Genomic DNA, 27,860 nt, shown 5'->3' with positions numbered 1-27,860 from the left:
TATTTGGCAACTGTATACTAAAGTATTACCAATAGCAATTTAATGGGAGTATTCTCAGGTTTCAGAGTTTCTTTAAAGACATATTTTCCTAGGGTTCTCCGTTTATCACCCACAGCCTAACTCCTCCACTTTATGAAAGCTTTTTATTTCACACAGAACAGCAGATTATCTTCTGAATTGTCATTGTGGAGCAAAGGTATGTCCGTCAAGCTCTTTTTTAATTATGGAATACTTCATATATACTTCACATACATGTCAAACGACAGAAGGAAACTAAACACCCCAAAGTCTCAGTATGTCATTCGGATGTCAAAATATGTCCCAATGCATAAAACACCTCTACTTTTGTTCAATATTAATAACTAAGCTTACAAGATTGCTTACAAATGCTCCTAAGGAAAGCAGAAATGTTTTTGCAGAGCTCCAAAGATACATGGAGCAAATTCCCTCTCTATAATTTTTTTCATGAGTTTCCAAAATGAGTCAAGAAACTACTGTAAAGAACAGCAAATTTAAGATTATGTGCATAATATGTAAATGTGCATCATCTAGAATGCTCTATATCGTGCCTAATCTTCTTTTCTGTATTTGTCAGGGCTTTTTTTCCACAAAGTTACTCAATTCTCTTCCGGTCCTACATTTATTTTTGTGAAGTATTTTTATATTACTCAGTATTTCTCAAGATTATGAGATTACTAAAATCAACGTATTTTAAACTTTCATTGTGCAATTCTGGCAGAAAGCACATATACTGGAAAACCATTTTTAGAGTTCAGATAGTCTTTCTCATAGACCACTAAATAAAGTGGCAGGATTTTGATGTATTTCTTTGCTTTATCAGCCATATCAATCTGATGCAATCAGCACTAACTTGCTTTTTCCCTAAACAAAACACATACACATAAAAGAGAGAACAGAATCAAATATAATACCACCAAGCTCTCTTCCACCAAGCTATATTCTTCTTTTCTTGTGGGGACTGCAGTACTGTGACTTCTGACTATTCAGAATGGACAACAATACTTTCCAGTCAACATATAAATCACACTTTAACCATTGTCACTGGTGATAACGAAAAGAATTCTCTTTTACTTATTCAAAAGAAAACTACCTTGCACCAGGCATGAGAAAAGTTTTACTACAAATTTTGCTAGGTGCTTTGTCATTGTACATGACTTAATTACATAAAGTATTTTGTAAAAGAAATTCTTCCTTACATCTGTACTTCTCTTCCAGAAGGCCTTTAGAAAGAGACATCAAGCCAATTTTCAGGGACTGCACTCGAATTTTTCCAGTTCGGCCACTGAAATTATAAAGACAAGTCAATTTAATACAGTTTCATTTTATTTCATTCCAACTCAAGTCTATTGTATAATACAAAGACATTGGAGAGTTATATTTCAAACATACTTCAGATCTCAAAAAAACCATTAAATCACATTAAGAATTCTTCCCTTATAAAAGCTCAGCTTGCTTCCAAGTGGTTTTACATGTCAAAACAGCTTGTATTACTACAACAGAACAGACATTTAGCTCTGCAAAGTTCTGAAAGTAATTTATTAATGTGATACACACAGAAAAAAATACATGAGCACACAGCAGGAAGGCCTATTACCTGGTGTGAAACACAAGGACTGTAAGATGAAACCAAGTTTTGACATCACAGTAATTAAATCCCTTTTTCCTTTTATGTTTAAAATGTCCTGACATACACAATTTTGGGACATAAAGAGGCAATCACATGCACTAATTCAATGATTTGGAGCTGTCATTCTTTTTAAGCAATGTCACTTCAGGCTCATCTTGTCCAGCATGACAAAAAGTATGTCCAAACCTGAAAAGCAACTTGAGAACAGACAAGTAGGTACCAAACCAAGTAATGTTAAGCTGCAGGGCAAATGCTGCTCAAAAAGATACTAAAACAACAAAGCCAGCTTACAGGGAAAAGGACAATTTTTAAGTTCGGAAGATCAGTGCAGAAACATATTCTTTAAAATTCTTTCTTTTTTCAAACATGAAAAAAGTGACACAATTTGCCTTTACATGAGATGTGGCAAAAAAATTCTAAAAAATAGTTAAACTCTATATATTACACACATAAGGTTAGCTGGATCTTTCACCAACAAGTAAGATAACACTAAATTAATTATCACCTCAAACCTTACTTTGGTTCTTTCTGCCACACAGAAGTTATAAACACTTTAATTACTTCTGAAGTGGTTGTTACATATCTCTTTCTACCCTATCCATTCAGCATATGGTCTGCTGTCTGATTTACTTCACAAATGTTGTGCTGAATACAAAATTATTAATTTACTCCTGGGTTCTTGATAGATTAGCTAAGCAACTTACAAATATTAATGCATTTGTCTTTACAACATCATCAAATCTAGCAACACTAGACAGCAGTATCTTCATTCCATGAAACAGAATAGAGCTACAGAGAAATTATTGCCAAATTAATCAAAAACATCTATTACTTTTACTGCCTAGTTGGAAAATCAGGACCCAATTTTCCAGAATGTTGTAAAAGTGCCACCTTTTTATATATTCAAGCTTAGCTTCAAATTACCTCTTTCAATCACAGACACTACATCATTCTGGCATACCTTGCCATCTAAATGGCTCATTTTACACCCTGATAAAGTTATTTTCCTATTCCTTCCTGTGTATGGTTGTTTGTGCTTTAAATTTATATTCATCAGAAAAAAAGTAAACATTTATTTGGGTTTGATTTAACTCAGGACTGACCACATAATTTGTTTATTAAAGACACAAAGTGAGACTTTGCAGCTAAAAGATCAGGGCACAAATATCAAGGCTTTAAGCTTCTCCTGATTCCAGGAGATTTCTGCAGGATCTTTGAAAAACTTCCTTCACACAAAGAGCATTTTCTCAATAAATTACCTAAATAATTACGAAGCCTGCAATATTACATTTTTCAAGAGAGAAACATATTAACCCCTAGTCTCTTTCTTGGAAACAGATAAATATTAGCACTGTAATGTCACATATACAGTAAAAAAACCCAGCACACCAAAACCAAATACCACATACACTCCTCTCTCCCCACAGACATTGTGGTCCTGACATTTCCAAGCCAATGATTTAAGGTTTTCCCATATTAGTGAGCCACAAAACCACTGAGATCAGGAGGGGCCTCCAGATACCAATGCTCCTGCTCAGTCAGGTAGAACAGGTTTCCCTGGATCATATCCCACTTCAGTATCTTCAAGGATGGAGACTGAAGAGCTTTTCTGAGTAACCTGTGGCACCGTTTGATCATTCTTACACTAAAAACATCTTCTTTTCATATGTTTAAGCAAAATTTCCTGTTTTCCAAGTTGTGCCAGCTGTGTCTTGTCCTGTCACTGCAAACCACTGAGAACAGCCTGGCTCCATCTTCTCTTCTGCTCCCATTGGGTATTTATGCATACTGATAAGATCCCCCTGAAACTTTTCCTCCCTCAGCCTCTACTGATACATCAGTTACTCCAAGTATTTAATTGTTTTCATGGTACTTCACTGGACTCATGCCAATTTCTCCATGTTTCTTTCTTCCTGAGGGAGCCCAGAACTGGACCCAGGACTCCAGATGTGTCTCACCAATGTTGAGTAGAAGTGCAGGATAACCTCCCTTAACCTGTTGGGAGACTATTACTCTGCCACAAGCCTGTCGTGCAAGGTGCTTCTGAATGGAAGCATAACAATCTAATTGTCCTACATGTACAAAACCTAAGAATCAAGGCCTTATAGTGGGAAGATTCAAGAAACTTTTTAATTTCTGGATTCATAAAAATATATGGGTCATATCTGCTACAAATGTCAGCACACTATTCAGACTTATTATAGCAATACAAGCATGCTTGTCATTACAAAATCAATTGATAAGGCCACTTTAAACAGCTCACGTTTTTTTTTTTTTCTCTGATGAAGGGGAGCTTGAATCTATTCCTTTCTCTAAATAACCTCCTAACACAGAGTTAGGATCCAAAACTTCTTGACAGGCAAACACAGTCTATACTGTAGTCAAAACAGATGCCTGTGAAACCTGTAAATTATAAATATACTAATCAGGATATAAATAATACTAAACTGTTGAATGTAAGTGTAAAAAATACTGTTTACCAACAATGGTATGCAAATATTCTGTAGCATTGTAATGACACGGACATAGTATATATAAGCATTTTATCTAAGCATGTGACTGCCAAAGGGACAACCAGTGATAGGCACAGCTGCATACAGGAGTTAGCCAAATTAGAAAAAAGTTGTCAGACAGGCAACACAATTAAATATAAGAGATTGCAACCAGGAATAAACAATAAAGAATCTTGGAAAACAGAATTATAACATGAAGTCTAGAGGAACCCTATGTCCCTGGGGGAGGAGGGTCAATAGCATAAAACCATCAGGTACTAGCAAGGAAAACTAGAGAACTAAGATAAGCCCAGAGCCATTCAGCCTTCTCTTGTCAAAGAGCTCTCAAGCCTAGACAACACTGGCAGTGCAGCTGAGGACCAGCAGGGACTGCAGCTCTCAGATATCTGCACAGCCCAGCAACACCAGGCAGCCTGGGACATCAGTGAAGGTCAGCACAGACACCTCCCCGTGATCATCCACAGACAAGTCACACAGAGGAACTAATTTTCCTGCCTTACTGAGGGTCAGAACCTTCCCAGAGCCCTCGTACTGCTACCACAGCCTGCTAAGCTGCTCCCACTGAGTGCTCTTGAATCCAAACAGCAATCATAAACACCAGGGATGCAAGAGGAATGCATGCAGAAAACTTCCATCAGCTACTGTCAAAACCAGGGCATAAAGTCAAGGCTGACTGAGCAGGTATCTCATCCTCATTCCTCAGAAGTTCAGATTTTACTGAAATGGACACTCTGGTAAGGCCTGGGATATTAATTCAGGCTGGTGTTAGAATCTGCCAGGTGTATGAGTGCAATGAAAACAAAATTGTGATTCTTCAGGGGAAGATTGGGTTGCAGAGAATGAGCATGAAAGACAGCTTTGATCATATGGAAAACGTCAGCATAGATACCACAGATACCCTTCTCAGACTAACGTACCAAAGAAATTCAATTTAAAAGAAGACATTATCAAAAGTATCCTAGCATTAAAAAAAAAAACAAACAAAAAAAAACCTAAGAAAATTTAAAAGTTGAAATACAGGAAGTCAGATAAACATTGCAAAATATTTAAACAGTGCACATAAAAGTTTCTTTATGGGTAATTCTAATTGAAATGAGTCATCACCCTGAATCAGTACATATAGAAGCAACTCATTTCAAGGGGTATTAAGCTATTCCATTAGTACTGAAAGCTATCAGTCCTTTTTATACAAATGATGTCTAGAGATTTCAGCAAATGTGACAGTATATAGCTGAAAAGAAAACCACCAGCTATTGCTTTTGGATGCTTTAAACACAGACCTAGCCAAAATATTTTACAGAGCAAAACTTCCTTCACAGTTCTCTTTGTAAATATCAAGATATTTATCTCTAATTTCACAAATTAAAAGAAAAAAAATGGACTGGCTAAAACAAAGAACTTTAAGTTTGGAAAATGTTTATAAGGGCAGATGTTGATGTCTGGAACAACCTTTGAGTCCTTGATGTAGTAAAAGTCACTGAGTAATTTTAGTGCTTCTCTTCTCTGCTCAGAATGAGTCATTCCTAATGTGTCAGAAAAAAACCCAGAACATAACAGACCCTTTCTAAAAATAAATTGGTTCTTTTTAAGGGCCAAAGACATCTGCAGGTTAAGTCTGGAGAACTATTCAGTTTGCCATTAATCTGCGAATCTGTAATTAAATCTCAGGTTAGCAGCATGTGACTAACAGATGCTTTTTGTTGGCAGTTTAACAACTTGACACATTTTATATGCATAACACCAATGCACTCTATACAATGGAAATGCCAAGACACAAATTAGCTCTTTTGTAAAGGCTAGTTTAGAAAACAAAACCAAATATTCCAGTTTAGAATTGTTGCCTGGTCTTTTACCTTTTCTTTTTCTTCCTGGATTGAATTTGAAAGGGGAACAAGGAAACACACTATAAAATGTAATTTTCTCTCAGTAAACCTTCATCCTCAATTTTTCGAAGTTTAAATAAAGACTCAAGTATTTAACGGACTTGAAGAATTATCTACACTAAGTTTTCAACATAATAGTCAAGGGGAAATAGGAGAAACTGGAAACATTATTGAACGAAAGGTTTGCTGTTTACCAAGTGCATTTTAAATATGAACAGATTAAACAACCGACTTCTACCCGAAGTTAAGATGCAAAGGTAAGCTAAAGAAAATGTAGTAGATTTGTGTTCAGTCTGAAAAAAACCAAAACCCAGATAGGAACTGCAAAAAAGTTTATGACATTACTATGTCTGTTATTCTAAATTGCCAATAACATTTAAGTCAAGCAACTCACTTGATCTACTGGTTTATTTCCTAGCGATGTGTTTGTTTATTCACAATACAGAACTCTCCAAAATAAAAACAAATGCAGGAAGAAATCCCAGTCAATATTTGATGGACCCTTTAATTTTTCAGCAGTCCGACTAACGGAAATGTCACAATATTTAACAGCAGTTTTTGAATGCCAGTAGCCAGCAGATAAATGACAAATGGTTCTATGTACTCTATTCCCTCCTTCCCTCCCCACCTCTAAAACAAAAATAAAGTAAAATATCCATGAAGTATAGGAGAACTGGTATATAATCCCTAAGGGGAAAAAAGCAAAAAGCTATGAACTGTTAGAATTTCGCACTGAGTGAACATATTGAAGATAATGCTTACATCTACAAGTAAAAGCTCCCATTTGCAAAGCCAGGTATAAGAATTTTTATCACTATTCAAGAAATACTTTTGCTCTTTTCAACTTCAAATGGGGAGAAAGAAAAAAAAATTTGTAACCACCCTCATGGAGCTTAAAAATTCCAATCTGTAATTTTGTTTATAGCTCTGAACTAAAGCACATATTTAATCAGACACATTGAAGCGACCACAACCTGTACTGCACTACTGAGTCTTTAGTCAGCTCTGAAAGAGTCCTGAAATGCCTTTGCTGAAGCAATGTAAGGAGACACATTTCAGGGCTTGGAGGAGCTGATGGAAACCAAGCCTTTCTCCAGTTTTTACTATACAAGGGAGATAAGAATAGTAAATGCCACTATGAAAAATAAGCAACAAACTCATGACTCAAAAGCACAACTAAATAAAAGCAGATTCCTTGCAGGTCATGCAGGCTGACATAGGGCAGGGCAGAGAGGGCAGAGTTCAATTTCCTGCAGAAGGAAGAACTGACAAACGGCTCAGAAAGAACTGGCCAAAACCACAAAGGGCTGCTGGAGTGGATGTTCTCATGGTTTTGAGACTTAGTTATCTCTCTGGAAGCAGCAAATGTGTATTTAAATAAACCCACAAGTTCTTACCGTAAGCATCCAAAAATATTCTTTAGGCAAACACAATATCCTTGGGAAGTACAGCCTTGATGCCAGGACAAGGGCAGGTGCACCACATAACACCAGCCCTCAGAACTGATCCATGGCAGGAGCTATACGTGCTGGAATGGAGCCACAACTGGGACACTGCTGACCCTCCAGAATCAGACAGGCTTTAGTGCTGAGATCACAACAACCTCCATTTGATAGAGGACTCAGGGAAGGGAGCTCAGCCAGTATTATGAGTGCAAGTAACTAAGGGCAAAACACATGAAAAACCCATCCCCACCTATGGCAGAAATAGAATCTGATCTGAATGGCCATCACTCTGGTAGCCTTGGAATATTCACAGTAGGAACACAGCTAAAGCAGTGTCCTAGCTCTCTACTCACATACATATTTCTTGAAATACTTTCAATGTTTCTTTGGTAGTAGAATAAAAGCAGTGTAATCTTACTTCAGTGCTGAGCAGGACAGCCTGCTCAGCACTGAGTATCTTATTGTATGCATCTGCACTTTCATTATGGAGCCAAAACCAAAAAACATAAGAACGTAACTTTTTAATAAAGAAATTTCTAAGGCTTTATAATTTATAATTCCTGGGGGTACACACTGTGACAAAAAATCATGTTTTTCTTACCTATCATACACGTTGAGTAGCCAGTTAAGACACATGTCTACACAGAGAGGAACATTCACCATATCTTTGTGTTGCTCTTCAAGTCCACTGTAGATGGTAGTGAGACAGCTGATCACATCCTGGACACCAATCAGCTGATCATTTTGACTCAACTTGTGCTGTTTGAAAACTTCACTTGTCGTGTTCAGGTCCAACAGGTCCACTAATAATATATTTTTAAAAATAATGGGATTAAAAAAGTTGGTTTTTTTTAAAGTGTGAATACATATTTACAATAATTATGTGCAAATTATAGCAAACACTGCAAACAACTAGCCCAGTGGCTTTCATTTAGTAATGTCATAGTGACAAACCATTCTTTGTGACAAGTCAACAGCATCTGGGCACTATTTATTTAAAAAAAAACTAGAATACAAACATTATAATGGCACTGCACAGCCCAGAACAATATTAAAATAGCTGCTAAAGTAGTCTGTGTAATTAGAGGATCCCAACTTTAGATGCACACACAGGGAATTCATGAGGCTTTACAGGATTCTTCATATTTACCGTAAAGCAGAATCCTACAAAATGACTATCACTTTTTATCAAATGTAAAGCAAATCAAATTCTTAGGTAAGAATTCTTTCCTAAAGGCATGATTAAATGAATAGCAGTTGCTAAATTAGGGCTTAAAAGAAAGCAGGAAGATAATTTATTGTAGTTGTCCAGAACACTAAATGCTATGCTTTCTTGAAACATTTTTATCTCCTTTATTACAGAATTCTTTCTATAAGCAGTTGGTGATGCAATAGATATTTTAAAAGGGGAAAAAAGGGTCTTGCTCTCAAAACCATTCAAATGTGATTGTGAAAATCTGGGGTTTGCATGGTAAAAAGAAAAGGCCATCAATGAGCTCTTCTACCTCCTTTTGCAAAACTGAAAAAGATGAAAAGTAAATGGTATAAACCTCAGTGACTTTTTTAAATGGAAACAAAGAATTTAAGTTAAAAATATAATTGCAATGTATTAGTATGCTTGCTACAACATACATAACATGCAGTTGGAGTATATTAAAAGTTCATTCTGAGCTGTTTGTGAAGAGTCAGTAACACATTTGTACAATAAATGTCATCTCTCAAATGAAAAAAAATCCACATGAAAATCTCTGACATGTTGTGAACTGCTCTTCAGCAATCATCACAATGAATCATAGAATCAGAAAATTATTTTTGTTGGAAGAGACCTTAAAGATTTTCTAGTTCCAACCTAGAAACTTGCCATGGCAGGAACACCTCCCACTAGACCAGGTTGCTCAAAGCCCCATCCAGCCCAGCTTTGAACACTAGCAGGGATGGAGCATCCACAACTTCTCTGGGCAACATGTGCCAGTGTCTCACTATCCTCACAGTAAGTAAATTCTTCCTAATACCTAATCTAAATGTCTCCTCCTTTAGTTTAGAACTGTTTCTCCTTGTCCTATCACAATCTGTCCTTTTAAAAAAGTTACTCTCCCAATTTTATATAAGTCTCCCCTAGGTACTGAAAGGCTGCTCTAAGGTCTCCCTGGAGCCTTCTCTTCTCCAGGATGAACAACCTGAACTCTCTCAGCCTTTCCTCACAGGAGGTGCTCCATCCTCACTGCTTGCCTCTTGACTTCCTCCAACAGATCTACATCTTTCCTGTGCTGAGCACCCCAGATCTGGATGCATTATCCTAGGTGGGGTCTCACAAGGGCCGAGGGAGAGAATAACAATGTTAAATAAGGAGCCCAGATTTGCAACCTGTGCAAATTGGAGAATTCTATTTGGTCTAGAAATTAAGTACAACAGAAAAAGAAGCCAGAGCAAGATAACATTAACCACTATAAGCAACTCTGTCAAGAACTCAGTGATCATCTGCCAAAAGAAGGTTGCATTCTCTTTTCCCCTATCTACCCTTCCTCACATCTTTGCTAAGGGAGAAACAGTACCTCACAGCCCTTGCCTTTTCTCTTCTGCACTAAAACTGGTACATTCGTTCTCACCTCACAGCATCAGATTTGCAGGGGTTTACATTTGTTTGTTTTTCATTTTCTTTCTTGTTTGTTTGGGGATATTTTAAGCTCTTCTCTTGGGCTTGCAAACAAACGCCAGCCATGTATTTATCAAAGAGGCAGACTGGTAATTGCAGCAAAACACCTTGCCACTAGTTTGACCTCAAGTAGCCGTAGTGTTTGGCAATACACTCACTGCAGCATAATCTTCTGCAATAGCTATAAAGGATGTGATACACTGCAAAAGGCTCACAAGCATATCTAAACCCAACATGAACCCACAAACAGTTCACAGTGTAACCATGACTAATTTTTGAGATGTGGAGAGAGTGGAGTGAAGCCAGCTGAGGGTAACCTACTATCCCCATGGCATACATACTGAACTTAAGAGATGGCCACTTTCCACACCTATCCTTGATGACTTCAGAAACCTTAATGACAAAGAAAACCTTGTAAAAATTAATGCAACCAGTTTGCTAGTTTTGTTTTGGCATTAGCTTTTATCTTGTGTTTGAATTGTGGGAGTTTTTTTTTTGTTTGTCTGGGGTTTTTATGTTTTCTGGTTATTTTGCAATCTGTTTCTGTAAGGTACTTAATGGATGGCTAAAAGCAGGTAATTAGCTTCATAAAACAGACTGACAGCACAAAAAACCTGCCCTTTTTAAAGCTTGGGAAAATTCAGAAATCTTTGGAATGCCAGGAAATTGTAGCCTTTGGATTTGGCTTAACATTACCATCCTTTCACTAAAAAGAAGCAATTCAACAGACAGCTTGCTAACTTCACATCTTGATCTGCTGGCATTAAGACCTCTCATTCACATTTCTGCCTGAGCATTCCAGAAGGACCTGGGAGAGATACTTCCAGTATTTTTGTACTAAAACCACAACTCTGATGCTATACTAATGTAAATTAAGGTAAACTAACACTTTTGGATGGCACTATCCATGGAGAACAACCAGAGGAAATTACTTCCATTCCTGCTTATTTCAGCACTTACCTGGCTGAATAAAATTCAGGCAATTATCCTGTCATGGCATTTCTGGCAGGATGCCCACACAGGTTTCAGTGCATTTTTGCAGTACTATTCTGCATCTGCTTAAACATGCTGAATGACCAATCCTGCTTTTAACCAACTCATGGGCAAAAGGCCCATTTCTTCCCCTTCTCTTTTTCCCAAAGAAAAAGAGAAATCATATAATTCAGCACTGCTAAAGCAGGTGTGAGTGACTGGCTCAGGAGCAAGTAGCTACATGTAGCTGCTAATGGCAAATTTGAGGCTGCTGTAACCCCATGGAAAATAGCCAGGCATTACTGTGGAGTTTTTAATAAAAAAGACCTTGCAAATGATAGCAGTTCCTGCTCTTCCCTCAAAGAATGAAGTGCCCACAGGGCTCCTTCCCTGAGCATCAGCTCACACAAGGAGAATTTTACTCTACCTTCTGATCTCTTGTTTTGCTCTTTGTTTTTAGGTCCATGTTGATGAATACTTTATACCCTGCACACTGATAAGCAAAAAGCTCATATGTTCTTTGGTCTTGCTGGGAGATGAAGCTGTAGTTCTTGCTGGCACCACATCTTATGAAGAACTGGCAATAGGTACTGATAAGAGCCTGTGCTGTGCACAGATGCAGTCCAGCTTTCTGGAGTAGCTAACTACCATCTCAGGCACAGCTTAATTCAGTATGATGTATATCTGAAGGCCAGCTAAGATCAGACTGCTGTCTTCTAGGTTGGAAAGAAAACTAACCACCTGGAGGGTGAGAAGGGATCACCCTGTGCAACTACTTTCCTGCTTGCACCCCTAGGAGGACTTTGCACTTCTTGTGCTCCTACTCAGCCTGCAGTGTTATTCACCCTGAAGGGCTGAAAAGTCCTTCCATGCCAAGGACTCCTAATTTGTAAGAGGAAATTTTGGTAATATCATACATCCTTCTATCATCTGTTGTCAAGATGTTTCAAAAGGTCTAAAATCTGCAACCTTTACTCACATTCACATCCCACATCTCCTTCAAAAATTGTCTAGTTTCCTTTTGCTTTTTTCTACTTCACCTTCTTTTTTTTTTTCTGTTAGGTGTGTGTTCTTATGTATTTCATTTTCCATAGTTTTTAAAATTCAGTTTGCTTTGCACAGGAGACTCAAAATGAGCACAGATTCCCAGTGTGGTACTTGCTGTGTGACTTGGAGAAGTCCCAAGTCCACAGGCCAGGACAAGATCTCCTGATCTATCACTTCTGAAGCTGCTAAACTTTGAATGTACATGGTAATCATGCAACATATGGCTGAATTAAACCATAGTTGTGATGTAATAGGAAATGTTTTTTAAATACCTAGCAACATAAATAAATAAATTTATAAGTAAATAAATTTACCTGCAGAACAAAATTTGAGATACAAATGATTCTTAGTGAGTTTAGCATTTCAACTTACCTGCTGCACCTCTTTTTTTATTAATTTATTTTCTTTATTTGCGATAACGACACCTACTGTTGGCAATTCTTGCCATTTTGTTGGTTGACAGTGTGTCAAGGATGACTCTGGGCCACCGTTAATGTTGTTAGACTGAAGCTGACCCTCCCCCAAGTACTGTAGAGAAACAATTTCCCTCCAAGGCCCAACTCACAGCACAGTGCTTTCTGCAGCCTGCGGATTTTGATGGCCGTGCGGTAGGCGGAGAAGCGCACGTTGTTCAAGTCAGCTGAAACAGCAGAACAGAAACGTGAACAGCCCTAAAAGTACAGCCCATAACCTTCCTTTACACAAAAACCTTCATGTTTTGGAAGAAGTCTGATATCCCTCCTCTTCTCTGCAATGAATTAATAGGATATATCAGAACAAATTAAAAAACCTGACAAGGTAGGACCTCAGTCCAATTCACCTTCAGGGAAGCCTCCTGACTCTGACAGTCCAGGACTTTAAAGAGAGTGGCCCTCCAGAAATGCCAACACTATCTTGGCACATGTAATACATACATATACAGGAGAGTTTCATGTACATATTATGCATGGTACATAGTTCCCAGACAAGTGCTCAAATACAGTAAGTTTCTCAAATAATTTACAACTCCATCAGATAACACACAGAGGGCAGCAAATGTCACAGTAACAGAAAAAATGGCTTAAGCTCTAATTTATATGCCATGACTTTGCAAACTGTGCTTTAAAAGAGACAGTCACATATCCGTAAGCTGTTTTAGAAACTGATTGGTACAATAACATTTTTTCCATTACTTCACAATATTTTTACCCTTCCTCTCCTTAGAAATGGAGATTTCATAGTAAATGTTGATGCTATCAGGGCATGTTGAACTAGTTGTACCATAATATGTTTAGCTTTTACTGAAAAGGTAGCTGCTCTATTTTATTTCCAAAACTAGTTCTTTGCAGACCAGCGCTCTGGTTTCAACATACAGAGAGCCTGTATCATTGCGTAATTAATTCCTTGTGAAGTTAAAAGAAAAAAACCCAAGGTACTGCATTAAAACATACAGTCAGAGTATGTGGTTCAGAATTAATAATGCCAACATATAATACAGTGACCAAGGCATTAGGTTTTGGGCAAAGTGTGTCTCATCACAAAGTAGGAAACGCTGTTACACTCAGGTGATGAGAACTCAAATATGGTCAGTATCCAAATGCAGCCTTTATTAATGGAATAAAAATCACAATGTTTTAATGAACGCACTCACCTAAGGACTGGAAGAGATCAGTCATTTTAGGATGATCCCAACAAGTCGTCTGTGTCTCATGACTACAAAGGAACAAAGTAATTAAAGTTTCAGGAAACACACATATGCACTTCCACAGAATAAAATCTTAAAGATATTCTGATTTTCTGCATTTAAGTTGCAAGAAATCCCTCAGCTCTAATTAAAATGCATGATCTGTACCACCCAGGTCCTTGATTTTATAATCAGAAAGTTAGTCATACAACAGCCCACCCATATTTAACAATATTTACTTTTGATTCTAACTGTGATGGTAAGAGCTGGACTCTGACCCTACAGCTAATAGGTACACTAATAAGGTAAAAGTACAAAATTTCCTGTGCTGTAAAATTATAAATATAGTTGTAAAAACAATTTAGAAATAAAAATCTTGAGATTTTATTTCAATCTTCATTGCATATCTGAGTATGTGTATCAGAACACAGACAATGATGGTAAGCTTTACCTGTAACAGTTATTTAACATGTGACATGATCATTTAGGTTGGAAAGGACCTTTAAGATCATGGAGTCCAATGGGAAACCTGACTACCATTCACACAAACAATCAATAAATATCTTGATTTAGGGGATATGCTCTACACTACTGTTCACAGAACAGAGATTCAATGGGCAGCATCCCTTAACTTACTGATTAGTGTTGCTGTTTTAATTTATTGGGGTTTCAAGCAGGCAGCCATAGGAGTCAAAACATGTATTATGTCAATTCCATTCTGAATTCCCTTCTACTAGCCACACTTCACTTCTATTTATCAATATTAACTGTTGGAAAGACTGCACCTTCTTGTCTTACAAACTATTTATATTTGAACTAGATTTGCAAGGTAATTAATCAGAAAAGTCACGTTAAAAGGATCACAGAATTCCCTTTAAAAGTGCATGAAAACAAAACGATGCTATGTTAGCAAATTTAACAGCAATACTCAGAGAACGCTAAGTATTTCACCTTTGTTTCTATTCAAAAATTGTTAATATATCCTTTTTTTTCCCCTGCATAGAGGGATACATGGTTGTAAATAATGACATCAAAAAGGCCACTTTGGTATTAAACATAGTGATCTGCATCATCGTTTGCTACATATAAACAGCTGTACCTCAGTGAAAGCACAGTAATTTATCATTAAATTTACTTTTTAATCAGGAAAACAACCAAGAATAAACTCTTTTATGCTTGGTGGTACCAAAAAAAAAATTGTATAGAAAGTCATTGCTCCAGGGAGCTGCAGAGATAGGACACGTACCATAAGGAAAGGCAAGCTCCTAACTAAGTGCTGAGGACCCTTTTGTGTATGCATTAGCCTCAAACATACACCACCGGAAAGTGCTTGAAATGAGTCTCTGTACATGGGACATGATCCTCATTTTACAATCCTTTCCAGCTTTGAGTCTAGCCAGGTATTCAGAGACAGCTTCTCCCCATCATGCTTCACACTCTGCCATGGATCTCATTTGTTTATCTGGCACCATCACAACTTGGTGAGGGGTTTTCCATGGAAGCTCATAGGCAAAGTATGTACTTCCTATTAATACAAGAAGTAAAAATCTTCTTTTCCCTCTCTGTGATCACTCCTTAGTCACTGACTGAACATGACTACATTTAAACAAGAGAGATTTAAACAATAATCAAGACTTCTATCAGACCTTGATAGACTCTAAAACACAATAGTAAGCTCTCCTCAATTCAAAAGAAAATACTTAAATACATCTGAATATATCTTCTTGAATAGAAGCTTTTATTTGATTTCATGCTAATATCATTATAACATGAATTCCATTCATGTTTCTAATTTCCAATAAGGTGGTCAAGGCTCTGGTACTGCTAAACTCTAAAGCTAATGCATGCCAGTAAATCAGTGGGTTTGCACTTTTTAGAAGGACAGTTCTAAAACAGCACTATGCTCATCTTTGTCCAGAAAAGTAATTTCAAAAACAAGTCGATTGAAAATTCTTTTCCTGTAAAAGGCACACCAACAAAAACCAATCATGAAGCCAGCAACAAGAAAGAATAATTTCGATTTTATGCTTTGCCATGGTAAAGGCCAGTGACTGTCCAGCATTCTCACCCTGGTGTCAAAAGACTACAGTATATCAATGAAAAGAACATATACAGCTTCAATAAATACTGAAGTAAACAGAAACAGGAAATACAACTTAATAGTTCATCCTGCTCAACTTATCTAATAATCTCAAAACTACTCTGGAAGCTGCCAAATATCTGCATTATCATGTTAACAGGATGCCATAAATATGTTGCCCATTTAGAATTGTTGACTAAATCCACTGCAACTGCCCACAGAAATGGATACAATATGTGATCAGTTTAACAAAGCTTGTTTTAAAGACATAGCTTTAACTCAAATTCCCTAAGAAGCCACTTCCAAAACTCAAGCCCCAAAACAACTGGTGATTTTATTGTCAACATTCTAAGTGAAAAAGGATTTCTTAGGATATTCTGAGAAAAATAAAGCCTTAACTAAAACACCTCCAATCTTCTATGTGAAAAATAAAGGTAGGTGGCACTACTGTGACAGAAGCTGTAAATACATGTATACACAAAATACATTTCCCTCTATTTTAAATGCTGAAATATCAACACAAGCACTGCATGTAAACTACATGCAATTTAGGTGAGTGAAATCCTGTTTACTGCCTTAGAAACTATGATGGCAAAACCAGCCATGATCATAGGGATTTCGCTGAATTGCAGCCATTATTTCCCAGTTCCCGGTTTTCTGGCATTAAACATATGATTTCATGAACAAATATATTCCTGACTAGTGGGGTGCTGTGAGGATATTCCTGAGAGCTGCAGCAGAAATGCAAAGTTTATTTAGCTAAGTCCAGAGACCATTCTCTTCTTTCTTTTCTTCTTTTTAAATTTTTTAAAATATAGAATCAAAAATACTTAAATGCTGGGATAAATCCTTGCCTTTTTTTTTATTCCCCCTCTGGAAATATACTTCATTATGCATTTGCAATACTTAATTAGGATGTGGGTATAGCTAATTGCAATTTAGATTCCGGCTTGTTAGTAATTTATAAACCCATATGCAATGAATAAGAGCTGATTTTACTAATCAAACTTTATCCCTTAAATCAAGTTTCCAAGAATTAAGAGCAAACAACAGTTTCATTATTGAAATCATATACTTTAAATACAGAGTTTCAATACAGTTTTATCTGAAAGATTAAAATCATTTTAATAGTGAAAACATGCCATAAAAATTATGATTTTTTTATATTTTGTGTTTACTTAACATGAAGCAGAAAAAGCGAATGCAATATCAAAAACTTCTGTATCCTGCACTGTAATCTTGTTTCTCCATTTGATGCAGTAAATACCTGAACAGCTAAATTTTCTTTTTACAGAAAAACACAGAACATGAAATTTATGCCTAATAAAATAATGATCATAAAATATTTTTGTTTCTATTTTATTTGCAAAAGAAATTTGTGCCAGACTGCATAAAGACCAATGGACTTTTAAAACCTATCACTCAGTTTCTTTCTATGCCACAAAGAATTTTTGAGTAAGGAGGCCAAGTGAACATCATCTGGTGCAACTGAAAAAAGGCAAGAGAGAATCCCTTCCAATTCCTTAAAGTCAGTACTACCTGACAGCTGCTAAGTGACTACAGAGGGTGACTGTGCCAGCCTATTCCCAAAACACCCAGCAAGAAACCAGTGGTAACAGCCAAGCAACTCCATACAAGGATCTCAGAGAGAAGAGGAATGGGCTCAAAGTGAATGAATCACCAGCTCAACAGTCTGTTCAGGTCAAGAGAGGCAGCAGCTTCACTGTCACAGGCAGTGCTGCTACCACCACCAAATACATTCCATGGGTAGGCTTCTTTTAGGCACCAGAGACATGGAAAAAAAACCACATGATTGTAAATTTAATAAGAGCTATAAAAAAATCATCTCACTGAAGTTCCAAAAAGTTTCAAACCAAGCATTTAATCAAGAGCAGAAAAACCTGCAGAGTCTTCTCTCTCTGTTACACCTAGCATGGCACTTCTGTCCCAGGTCACAGTGATGACAGTGCAAGGAGCACCTTGCCTTGTAAGCTCCCTGCTAATGTTGAGAACTACTCGTGGAGTGAGGTGATATTAACTTTGATTGAAGCTGAACAACAACTGGACCCATAATTCACCTCATTTGTAGATGGCACCAAAACAAAGAATTTTTCAAGGTGTACAGGAGTCCAGGGCACAAGATTTCATTCTGTTCAGTGGGTGGCACAACGAGGGATTTCTGCTATTACAGAAGTGAGCTGCTCTACAGGGCAGTAACACAAGTGGGTATGAACATATTACATCTTTCCTCATGGTTTAGTCAGGGAAGAATTAAAAGCATTTCACTGAGAAGAGATTTTTTTTTTTGTTGGTCCTATCAAAAGCATGAGTTATTCAGAGCAAGAGTCTTCTAAATCTCTTCTGCCAAACTTATTGACCCAATATGAGCCAGACAGCAAAACATGAACCCATTAATATATTATCTGACAAAACAGTGTAACTTAAAAAGTATAAATGCATTTGTGTAAATTTCATTAACAAAAAACCAAGATAACCATAAAATACTCCAAACTACAAACCACCCACATACTAACAAAGTGCTCTAAAGCTTACATGACAAACATTTGCCCTTACAATCTATTTCTTATTCATTATGTTTGCTGGCAGCTTTCTAATTATAATTGGCAAAGATAATCCATTTAAAAACACTTCCTGATTGTAAATAAAAAGATGAGAAACACTTAGCATGTAATTTAATTTATGCTCTAGAAAGAAAAGAACAGTCCTATTGAAATGAATGGATTAAGTTCAACATCTCCAGGTGTTTCAAGATGCCCATGGAGTTGTGAAAAAAATCCAGTTTTTCTTATTCAGCTTTTATTGTACAAAAAAGGAAACTAGAAACAGGTTGTAGGTATTTTTTATCATTTCTTATCATGGACAAGGCCTCTGTTGATAATCACTGGCAAACACCACAAGAAACAGTACTCTGGCAGGATGTTAAGTACCTTTCTGTTCCTGTAGTCATTTGCACAAAACATTACTCAAATTCAGAATCTTTACTGATCACTAATGAATCAACAGCACTCAGAACTCTGACTTTGCTACCCTTGACAAATTTCAAATGGCATAACATTCCCTCTTTATGTCATGGTGTCATGCTAGATACTGAATATTTTCATTTCTTTTTTCTTTTTTTTAAGCCCACTAGAAAATACTGTTTTGTGGTGAAAAGAGTTGGCATAATGCATCACAAGGGTATTGCACCTTAGAGGTTGGCAGAACCATTTATATGCAGATATTTTGAAATCACTCCAGAGAAATGTGCTACTGCATTTCTTTAATTGAAAATGAAGACGAGCACAGGAACTGGTAATTGAAGAAACTCTCAAACCTTCAAACTTGTATTACCTCTTTCTGTAAATTAGATTTTTTTCTCCTTCTAAGGGAAACACCTAATACTTATAAGAATGAGATTATGGATATAATTATAATTTTTTTTTCTCTGCTCCTTTACTTCTCCCCCTCTTCCACATACAGGCATAAACCAAACATCAGCAAAGACTTTCTGAAGAGTCTTAAAAAATGGAGAAGCAGAAAACATTTTATTCCTGCCCCCATAAAGCTGAACAAAATATAGGAGGTGATAAAATAGGATTTCTAAGAAGCTGGTGATGCCAGACACTTTGGAGGATTACAGAAAAGGCAAGGCAACTATGGCGTTTGATATCGATCAATTTAATGGTTGCAACAAGAAATTGCTCTCCCTATGTAATGCCCTGCATGAGATTAAACTCACTGCATCCTCTTCTGTATTGCCCTTTTGTTTCTTCTGCACAGCACAAATATCTAATAATTTATGGCATTGAAAGGTACATGGCCAAAGAACACTTAAATTATAGTTAAAAGAAAAACAGTGAGAAATGCTAGGGTAATTATGCTTTCTGCATATTCATCATGTTTCCCTCATGGAAATTTAATGATTATAGTGTTTATTATTCTATTTCTTTTTAGAATATTTTTATTGAAATGTAATGTAATATAGGCTTTATTTTTTTAAATGTACTGTTACAAAGGCCAATGACATCTTATTTGTACGACCCAAATAATTATAAATTAACAACAACAGAAATTTTTCCCTATTAAATCTCAAATATTTACCAACCAACCTATGAAAAATGTGTTCAGTGGCACGTTTGCCAAACCTTTTGCCCAAACCTCACACTTTTATTACATGAAGTGCACTGGTAAATACTGTGCCTTTTGTGTTGCATTCCCTTCCATATGCTTATTAGTTCAATTGAAAAAATATGAAAGACTATGCTTTTTTTTTTTCAGCAGCTTCAAGATTTTACAGATTAAGGGTTTCATTGAATTTTACTGTGCCTACAGACTACAGAAATACAAAATAATTCTATAACTGCATTAAGAAAAAAAATCAAACAGAAGGCAAAAGAAATTAAATTAAAATCACATCAACAGAATCAGCAACATTTCAAAAATCTGGCTTAGATAGTAAGACAATTCAAGAGAAGAGAAGTGACAGGGTAAATCATGTGTGTAAGTTCAGTTCAAATATTCACCATACCCCAGGAAACACACACTTTGATAAACCTGAAAATCCTTCTTCCAGCTAAGCAGGATAGTTGATTCTTTCCAAAATACCCCAAACCAGACTGCCTCTGTCTGAATTTATAGGGCAGAGGAGGTTGTACACTGGCTTTTTGATTGCTCCTGTGCCTCATTACCTGATTAAATACAACCCCAGAAAGGGCATATGTGCCAACTGTTAGCAAATGGGGTGGAGACAACAAACTGCACTCCAAACTCACCACACCAAAGACCTTCCACTGAGCCACTTCTCTCTACCCATGTAAATGCAAGCTACCTCTGGTGTCAGGAACCAAACAAAGCGTTTCTTATCTGAAAATACAGACATCTTGCATCATTTTGACACTCTCCTTACAGACTAATTGCTACCTAAAGTACTTTCTCCTGCCTTCTCAGGTGGAGTTCCTCGATATTTTTAAACTACATTCTATATGCAATAAAACTGCAGACTGCAGTTGGTTATTTTTTCTTATTTTCCCCAAATACTCAGCATAGGTACAACTACATCATCATCTTCAGCTATGTGACTTTCTGAATATTTAACATTTCTCATTCAAGGACACAGACAAAAAGTTATGAAAATGAAGTAAAGTTATAAATTCATGGTTGTCTAAAAAAGTGTTCTTATTCAGAATTTAAATAATCTGATTTCAATTAGCATTTATTTCCCTTTCAAAATTAATTTTTAAAATTTCTCATTTTTCAGCCACCTATCACTGGATCATACTTTTATTATACTTGTTCTGCTATACCATAAAATGAACAACTGGCATCTTAAATCTTCCCTCTGAACACAGAAGTCTTCTTGTAAATACAGTCAGTTGCTCTCAAATGATAAAGTTTTTGAGACTTATTGCAGCTGTTCTCTCTACTCATGCTGTGCTTTACGTGAAAGGCAACTCATTGAAAGGTGTTAGTATAATTTAAAAAAAAAAATCAGTTTCTCTCTTTTTCCTAGCCTTTCGTTCTATATTAAAATCATTAAATCTTATTGACTGTTCTCTTGAATTGTCTTACTCCATGTAATCATTCCAAACTAGCAAGGTTTTTGTGTCAGTATTGTTTTTCTTTCTTCTTTAAACTGTGTCTGAAATTAAGCAACAGACAAAGATTAAAAAAAGGTATTTAAACCCAAGAGTACTCTCCAGCCTCATCATAACAAAGCAAATGAAGTTCAGAATCAGCTATTTTCTCCTTTATCTTCCACAATTCTCTGATTTATCTAGATGCTGCTGAAATCAATGATGTTTAGATCAGTAAGAAATAAAAAATGTAGGAAACTGCAGAAGTCAGTCTTCTTTCCAGACTGTGAAGCTACTGAAACCTTCAAGTTTTTTTCAAAAAGTAAATCTCACTAGTTAAATGTACCATCATTGCTTTTCAACACACAACAATCAAGACATTGCTTTAGCAGCATATATCATGTTGAAAGTAAGGAAAGATTACTAGGAAAGTCTTATTTGAGATGCAATAGTTAATTCTGTTGACTCCATTAAAGCCATCCTGAAAATGAAACAGTGGTCTCTGCTACTATAAAGAGCTCGACCCTCAAAGAACTTGCCCTACACTTATCGCCGCTACCAAACTTTCTGTGAAAGACCATTAAAAACAATTTCTAAGAGATGCTGGGTTTTGTTTTTGAGCTCCAGCTGGCTTCATTCCACAATCAAGCTCTAGGGCCACCAACACTCTCCTACAACAGGAGCAAGGCCTGTCCCAGGGAATACTTTGCCACCAACTGGTGCGCATGGATCAGAAGGTATATCTTAATTTGTTCCATCTGTTCCTCTCTCTGTTCCCCAGCTCTGAATGAACTGGTGAGCTCCACAAAACCGTCTGAGGCCAACTCATGTCCCCAACTCCAACTATTGACTCTGATAAGGTAGAACAGGAACATAAATCTTTCAATGTCCACTAAGGACATACCCACAAGAAAAAACAGGCTTAGCGTACTTTTCCTCTTGCTTCCTGTAGTTTGCCACTTCAGCATTTTCCTTGAATTACTGCTGCAGGTGTGATCATTTTAACAGCACTTCTGCCTGAGTCTGAGCAGTGAATGTGCCTCCACATCCAACTTCTTCCCTCTCTTCTTCCATTGGGAGGGAGGCAAGAACCTCTTCTCTATCATACCACAGTTTCTGCTGTCTCTTGCAAAACTTTTGAGCAGAAGCACAAATGCTTTTATAGAGAATTCAAGGATGTTCATAGCAGGTTTTTGCTTTTTCTGGTTACCTATTCAGACCCTTTAAAGAAATTAATCTTCATATGACAGTTTAAAAACAACTGCCACATCTCAAGAAGGCTAGCAGGTTTGACTGACAGATTTATTGCTACCTGCTTTCAAAGCTCTCAAGTACTTGTAAATTGTTTGAAGCACAACATGCGGCTCTCAGAGTTATGAGCAATATGCAATAGTAAAAAAATCCTCATGTTCTTTTAAAATGAACTATCTTCAGATCCATTTCACTGTCATCCTACAGATTTAAAAACCCTACTCTTTTCCTAAACACAAACTGATAACATTTTAAACACAGATTTCCTTCAGCCTAAAATGTACTACTCGGGGTCTCGCTTATACAACGTACCTTCTTAAAATTTCATTTACCTTTCTAGCAAAGACCTATCCTCCTCTCAAAGCTGCAATATTTGACCTTAAAAGTACAGGCAAACAAAATAAACACTGGTAGATTAAAAAAACAAGCAAAGGGTTTGCTCTTTATAGAACATGTCAAGATCTCCACACCCCTAATTTAGGTATTCCTTATTATTTTCAAAATAAATATCTCAACCATTCCTCTTGGTAATCAAGGTAGTTGTAAAATTTTTGTAAATATTTATATCTGAGTAAAATTTACCTTAACTTCAATTACTATAAAAACTACCATAAAGTAAAGAAGATGACAAAAGAATAGTTGAGGCGTTTATTTACAAAGCAATTTTGCACAAAATGACGAATGGGCTCAATAGATATTAGTCACCACTGTCCTGCTCTAGGTTATGAACTTTTTGATTTTAAATACATTATTTATTCAATTTGTTCCCCTCTACAGTTTGTACTCTGAATGAGTCACACACACAAGAACAAGTCCAGTTTGAACACTGACAGTGTATTACACTAGAGTGCCTCTTCTGTTTCCTATGTGAGTGAGGTTCTTAATTAGGGTTTGTCAGTGACTTGTTTTTATGTATTTCTAAATTATGCAGCACACAAAGCAATAAACATTACTTTACAATACAGGCGGCACAATACTACATAGAGAAAATCTCAACAGCATTTCTGGCAACTGCTTAGTACCTATGCTTTTCTGCTAGGTTATGGTCATAGCACTGTCTGTTATACTTCAGAAAAATAGAATCAAGGCAAACTTACTTGATATAATAGGGCACTTTGTTATGTGAAACAGATCTCTGCCATGGAAACTGTACAGAGGCTGAGGAAATAAAGAAAAGGTTGTTATTAGAAAGCACCTGTCATACTAAAAGAATCTAAGTATCTTTTATTTATTTTGCAATTAATATGCTTATAATAAATTAAATTCAAACAATTAATATTTCCAAGACTACTTTCAGTAATTAGAATAGCAGCAGAAGAAAATTATGGCAATCTATCAGGATTATTACAGTCATCTATTTGATGCCACACTGGAATAAAACAAATGTGTTGATTCTACTTCAAAGAAGGATGATAAATTCTGAGCAAGCAAGCTAGGCATTTAGGGAAACTGCAGGCACTTGTTTTCCCACCTTTATAGGACTATTATCAGTTTATGATTTTAAAATAAATTATTCCACTAGTATAAATAATGCTCTGCAACAGAACAAGAAGAAGAAATAGCAACCTTGTTTTTATTAGCTACAACCCTTAGTTCCTATTTGCAACTCAAATTAATATTGATTAACATTCTATGGCCAAGGAAAAAAACCAAACAATTAAAACTTGTCTTAGCACTCCTTGACAAAGAACTGTAATCTTTGCAGAATTTATGCAAATCAGATATCATCCACAATATCAGGAATGTTTCTGCACACTGAGTTGGAAAAGGCATGAAGTCATACATGACACCGCAACTCTACGGATCGAAAGGTGAAGAGATAAAAGGTGAAAAGTGTTCAGGCCAGCAGGATTGTTGGTGCCCAACTTAAAAATAGCTATCTTTGAAAAGACATAGGTACATATATCAGAAATTATAGTGCCTGAGTAATTAGGGTTCCAGCATGAAAAAAGCTTCTTGCACTGGATTCCCTGTGTAAGCAGAGATTGAAAGAACAGGCAGGAACACGCGCTGAATTTACACTGCACACACACGGCAGCACTGCTGACACAGAGCGCCTGCTCTTGGGTCCTGACAGCCCCCATTTAGGGCCCTGGTAAAACGAGACTCAGCTTTGATCCACAATGGATCTCAAGTAATTAAACTCTTGATTAATGTAATTTTCTGCAATCTTGGCCCACTTTAGGATTCATCCTTCTTTGGGAAAAAAAAAAACCCTCCACTTGAAAGTAACTCTCTCCTCTTCCCTCAAGACCTCTGTAAACTGCAGTGAAGGCTTACAAGCTGTAAAAGCCCCATAGGCTCTTGCAGCTACACACAGACAGGTCTTGCCCTGCTACCAGCTGGCTGGTGCCCAAGGGTTTCATGGCTGTCACCTCTTCCTAAACCACACAAAATACCATGATTTATAATTTAAGAAATATTGATGTACTGAAAGACAGATTAACTGGGAATAATATTGGGGAAATTGCAGGAATAAAGTAAACCACTTTCTTTACTGGAAAAAAAACAAGAGAAAATTCCATCTTTATTTGAAGAAGGTTACATTTGCAATAAAGACTTAGATAAAGAAAAAACATAAAGGCTAAATGTTCAAACATGTAGCTTGCTAAAAAATAATCCTTAGGTCTTCACAGATCTGAGAAAAAAAAAGTAAAATCAACCTGATAGGTGAAAGTGGCCATCAGCTTTAGAGTTTCATTCTCCAGTGTCACAATTTGGCACCAATGGTGGCTCCTGTTCTAGTACATGAATTATGTCAGCTAAGTAAGAATTTGCTTAACTACAATTTATTTGCTATGACAGATACAGATATTCTGCACTGACATAAATATGAACTAAACGTAATCAATTAAATTACTAATTATTGTGAACTAAGTCATATTCTATTTCTTTGGGAACAATTTTTGTAAAACATTGCCAGCTCTCTGCTGTAGGAAAAATGAGAGTACCATTCTCTTTTAAAAATCACTGATGAAAACTGAACATAGAAGTTCTCAACTTGGCATTCACTAGCAGGCCTGCAGTTATTAGTATGGCTGAGATGCTTTGAGCAGGCCACTGGAGACATAAACTGTTTGTTAGGGAACATGTGGAATCAGTGCTCTGTGGATGTTCATGGATTTGTCTTAGAAAGCATACAAAAAACATAACAAAGTAGTGGATCATCAGCCTTGAAAAACGAAATAAAATTATTACAGAAAAATCAAGTTACTATTTCTAAAGGCAGAAGGCAGCAAAAAGCAATCTTTTTGCAAGAAATAATGGATTATAAGGATTCTTCACTTTTATCTGTGTTAGGAATGTGTAAAATTTACTGATCAGTGACTAACTGGAAAAGTGCTTACCTTCCATCTCAAAAGCACTGAAAAACAAATCAACCAAATTCTGTCTCCCAATGACAGGAGGGAACAAATAGCTCAGCAAAAAAAGGGATTGTAGACTGCAGTGGCCTACTAGTACAGCTTTACCTCAGACTCCTAACACAGAACATTTTATGAAGGGATAATATATTGTTTGGTAGTTTTTAAAGACTTTGAAGCCCTTTCATAGTGATGGTCTGCATGAATCCATGCAATTGGTGTTCCAAGAAGTCACACGGTAGTATCAAATGCTGCACTGTGCTTTTTTAGTACAGAAACATTTCTGGCCACTGCAGAGATGAAATCACTGGACTAACAGGGGTGGAACCAGGGTGCTGGACAATCTCATCAAGGCTTCCTTTCCCCTAAAAGGTTGGACTACATGATCTTTTGAGGTCAGATCCTTTCAAACAGGGCTACTCCATCATTCCATGAATCTGATGAACAGGCAGAAATAGCTGTCTTGCTAGCAAAAATTCCTGATTAAATGATAACTGGGATCTAGTCAGTTGAAAATGGTGTGATGGCAAGTTATGGTTCCTTCTTAGTATTTCGAGGAAGAGTAACAAGTGAGGTAAACTGAAAATAGCTGCTGTCAGATAAGCAGAGATAAAAACCTAATTCAGAAGTACAACTTTGGAAATGAAGATTTGCAGAACACATACATATATAATCAATCTCACTCTTGGGAGTTTGAGATTGTTCTATTCAGACTACTACTCTATTTGTTCCTCACAGCTAGAAGTCACTTACTGCTGCTAAAAAGGTTTGAAATTTTTGATTTAGAAAACACAGTCTTTCAACCTCTCAGGATAAAGCCTTCAACTTGCCAGATTTAATTATTTTTTCTAGTATTATTTTACTTCTGAATTTACTGTTCCTGACTTACATTTACCAGACACTATATAAAGTTGAAGGTATAAGTTCTCTAACTCCATCTTGCTAAAGCTCTAGAAAATATTTGATTGTTGGTTGTTTTGTTGTTGTTGGTTTTTTAAGATACTTTAGTTGTAGTTGGTGTGGGGAAAGAGGTTGTTTTTAGCAAATGGTTTAAATGAATAACTACATATTGTTTTTCCAAAACTGTGCTACTTAGCTGTAATTCTGTGTGGTATCTATCAGCATGGAAATCATCCTGGAAAAATCATCCTGGGAAATCATCCAATTTTTAACCTTGGTATGTAACAAACTGAATGTCTCCTTAAGCCTGAAGAATATTGCCTAAACACGGCTGAGGAAGGCTGATAAGGCACTGCATAGTCTCTGTGGACATAATTCTATAAATGTTTTAACCAGCAACAAAGCCAGATTACCACTCAGACTTGTGAACATGGTGTTTTATTGTGGCATGTTGTAAGCCAGTTCAAGGAAACGATTCAGGCCAAGACAAACAAAACCAGCCAACCTTTCCGGGTAAGTTTTACATGTGGACTCTTCCATTGATTCTCCCTCAACTAGAATAAGAAAGAAACAACTAGAATTCTGAGAAACAACTTCTACATTGCTTCCTAACCTGTTTTATTTACAGAGACTAGACTGACTAGTCTTACAAACAGTTCATCTGGCATTCTTCAGCAAAGCCAAAGGTAGCACTTGATCTGTAATCTTTTTAACAAGGTATTACATAGATGCACTGGTCAGGTTACAAGTTTGACACTACAAGAGCTACAAAACCACTGTGGCAACAGTACACAATTCTTCTAATAGGGCTTTTAAAAAGAAATAAATCCTATACTTTTGAAGTTGTTTGTTTGTTCTGTCAATTTAAAA

At 36.5% G+C, this 27,860-nt stretch overlaps 1 protein-coding gene across 9 annotated transcripts in view; it reads right to left on the bottom strand.

Annotated features, from left to right (window-relative positions):
- Nucleotides 1-27,860, bottom strand: part of UTRN (utrophin) — a 337,069-nt gene that overhangs the window by 44,036 nt on the left and 265,173 nt on the right. For all 9 annotated transcript variants that reach the window (XM_064413617.1, XM_064413616.1, XM_064413618.1 and 6 more), the window contains 5 exons: nucleotides 23,826-23,886; nucleotides 13,792-13,853; nucleotides 12,727-12,801; nucleotides 8,091-8,292; nucleotides 1,218-1,303 (listed from right to left, as the gene is read on the bottom strand). In XM_064413617.1, the coding sequence (XP_064269687.1) occupies nucleotides 1,218-1,303; nucleotides 8,091-8,292; nucleotides 12,727-12,801; nucleotides 13,792-13,853; nucleotides 23,826-23,886 (486 nt within the window). The remainder of the gene's footprint in view (nucleotides 1-1,217; nucleotides 1,304-8,090; nucleotides 8,293-12,726; nucleotides 12,802-13,791; nucleotides 13,854-23,825; nucleotides 23,887-27,860) is intronic.

This window comes from Passer domesticus, chromosome 3 (assembly GCF_036417665.1).
Source record: "Passer domesticus isolate bPasDom1 chromosome 3, bPasDom1.hap1, whole genome shotgun sequence".
NCBI classification, from domain to species: Eukaryota; Metazoa; Chordata; class Aves; order Passeriformes; family Passeridae; genus Passer; species Passer domesticus.
This window is presented reverse-complemented; position numbering and strand designations above follow the sequence as displayed.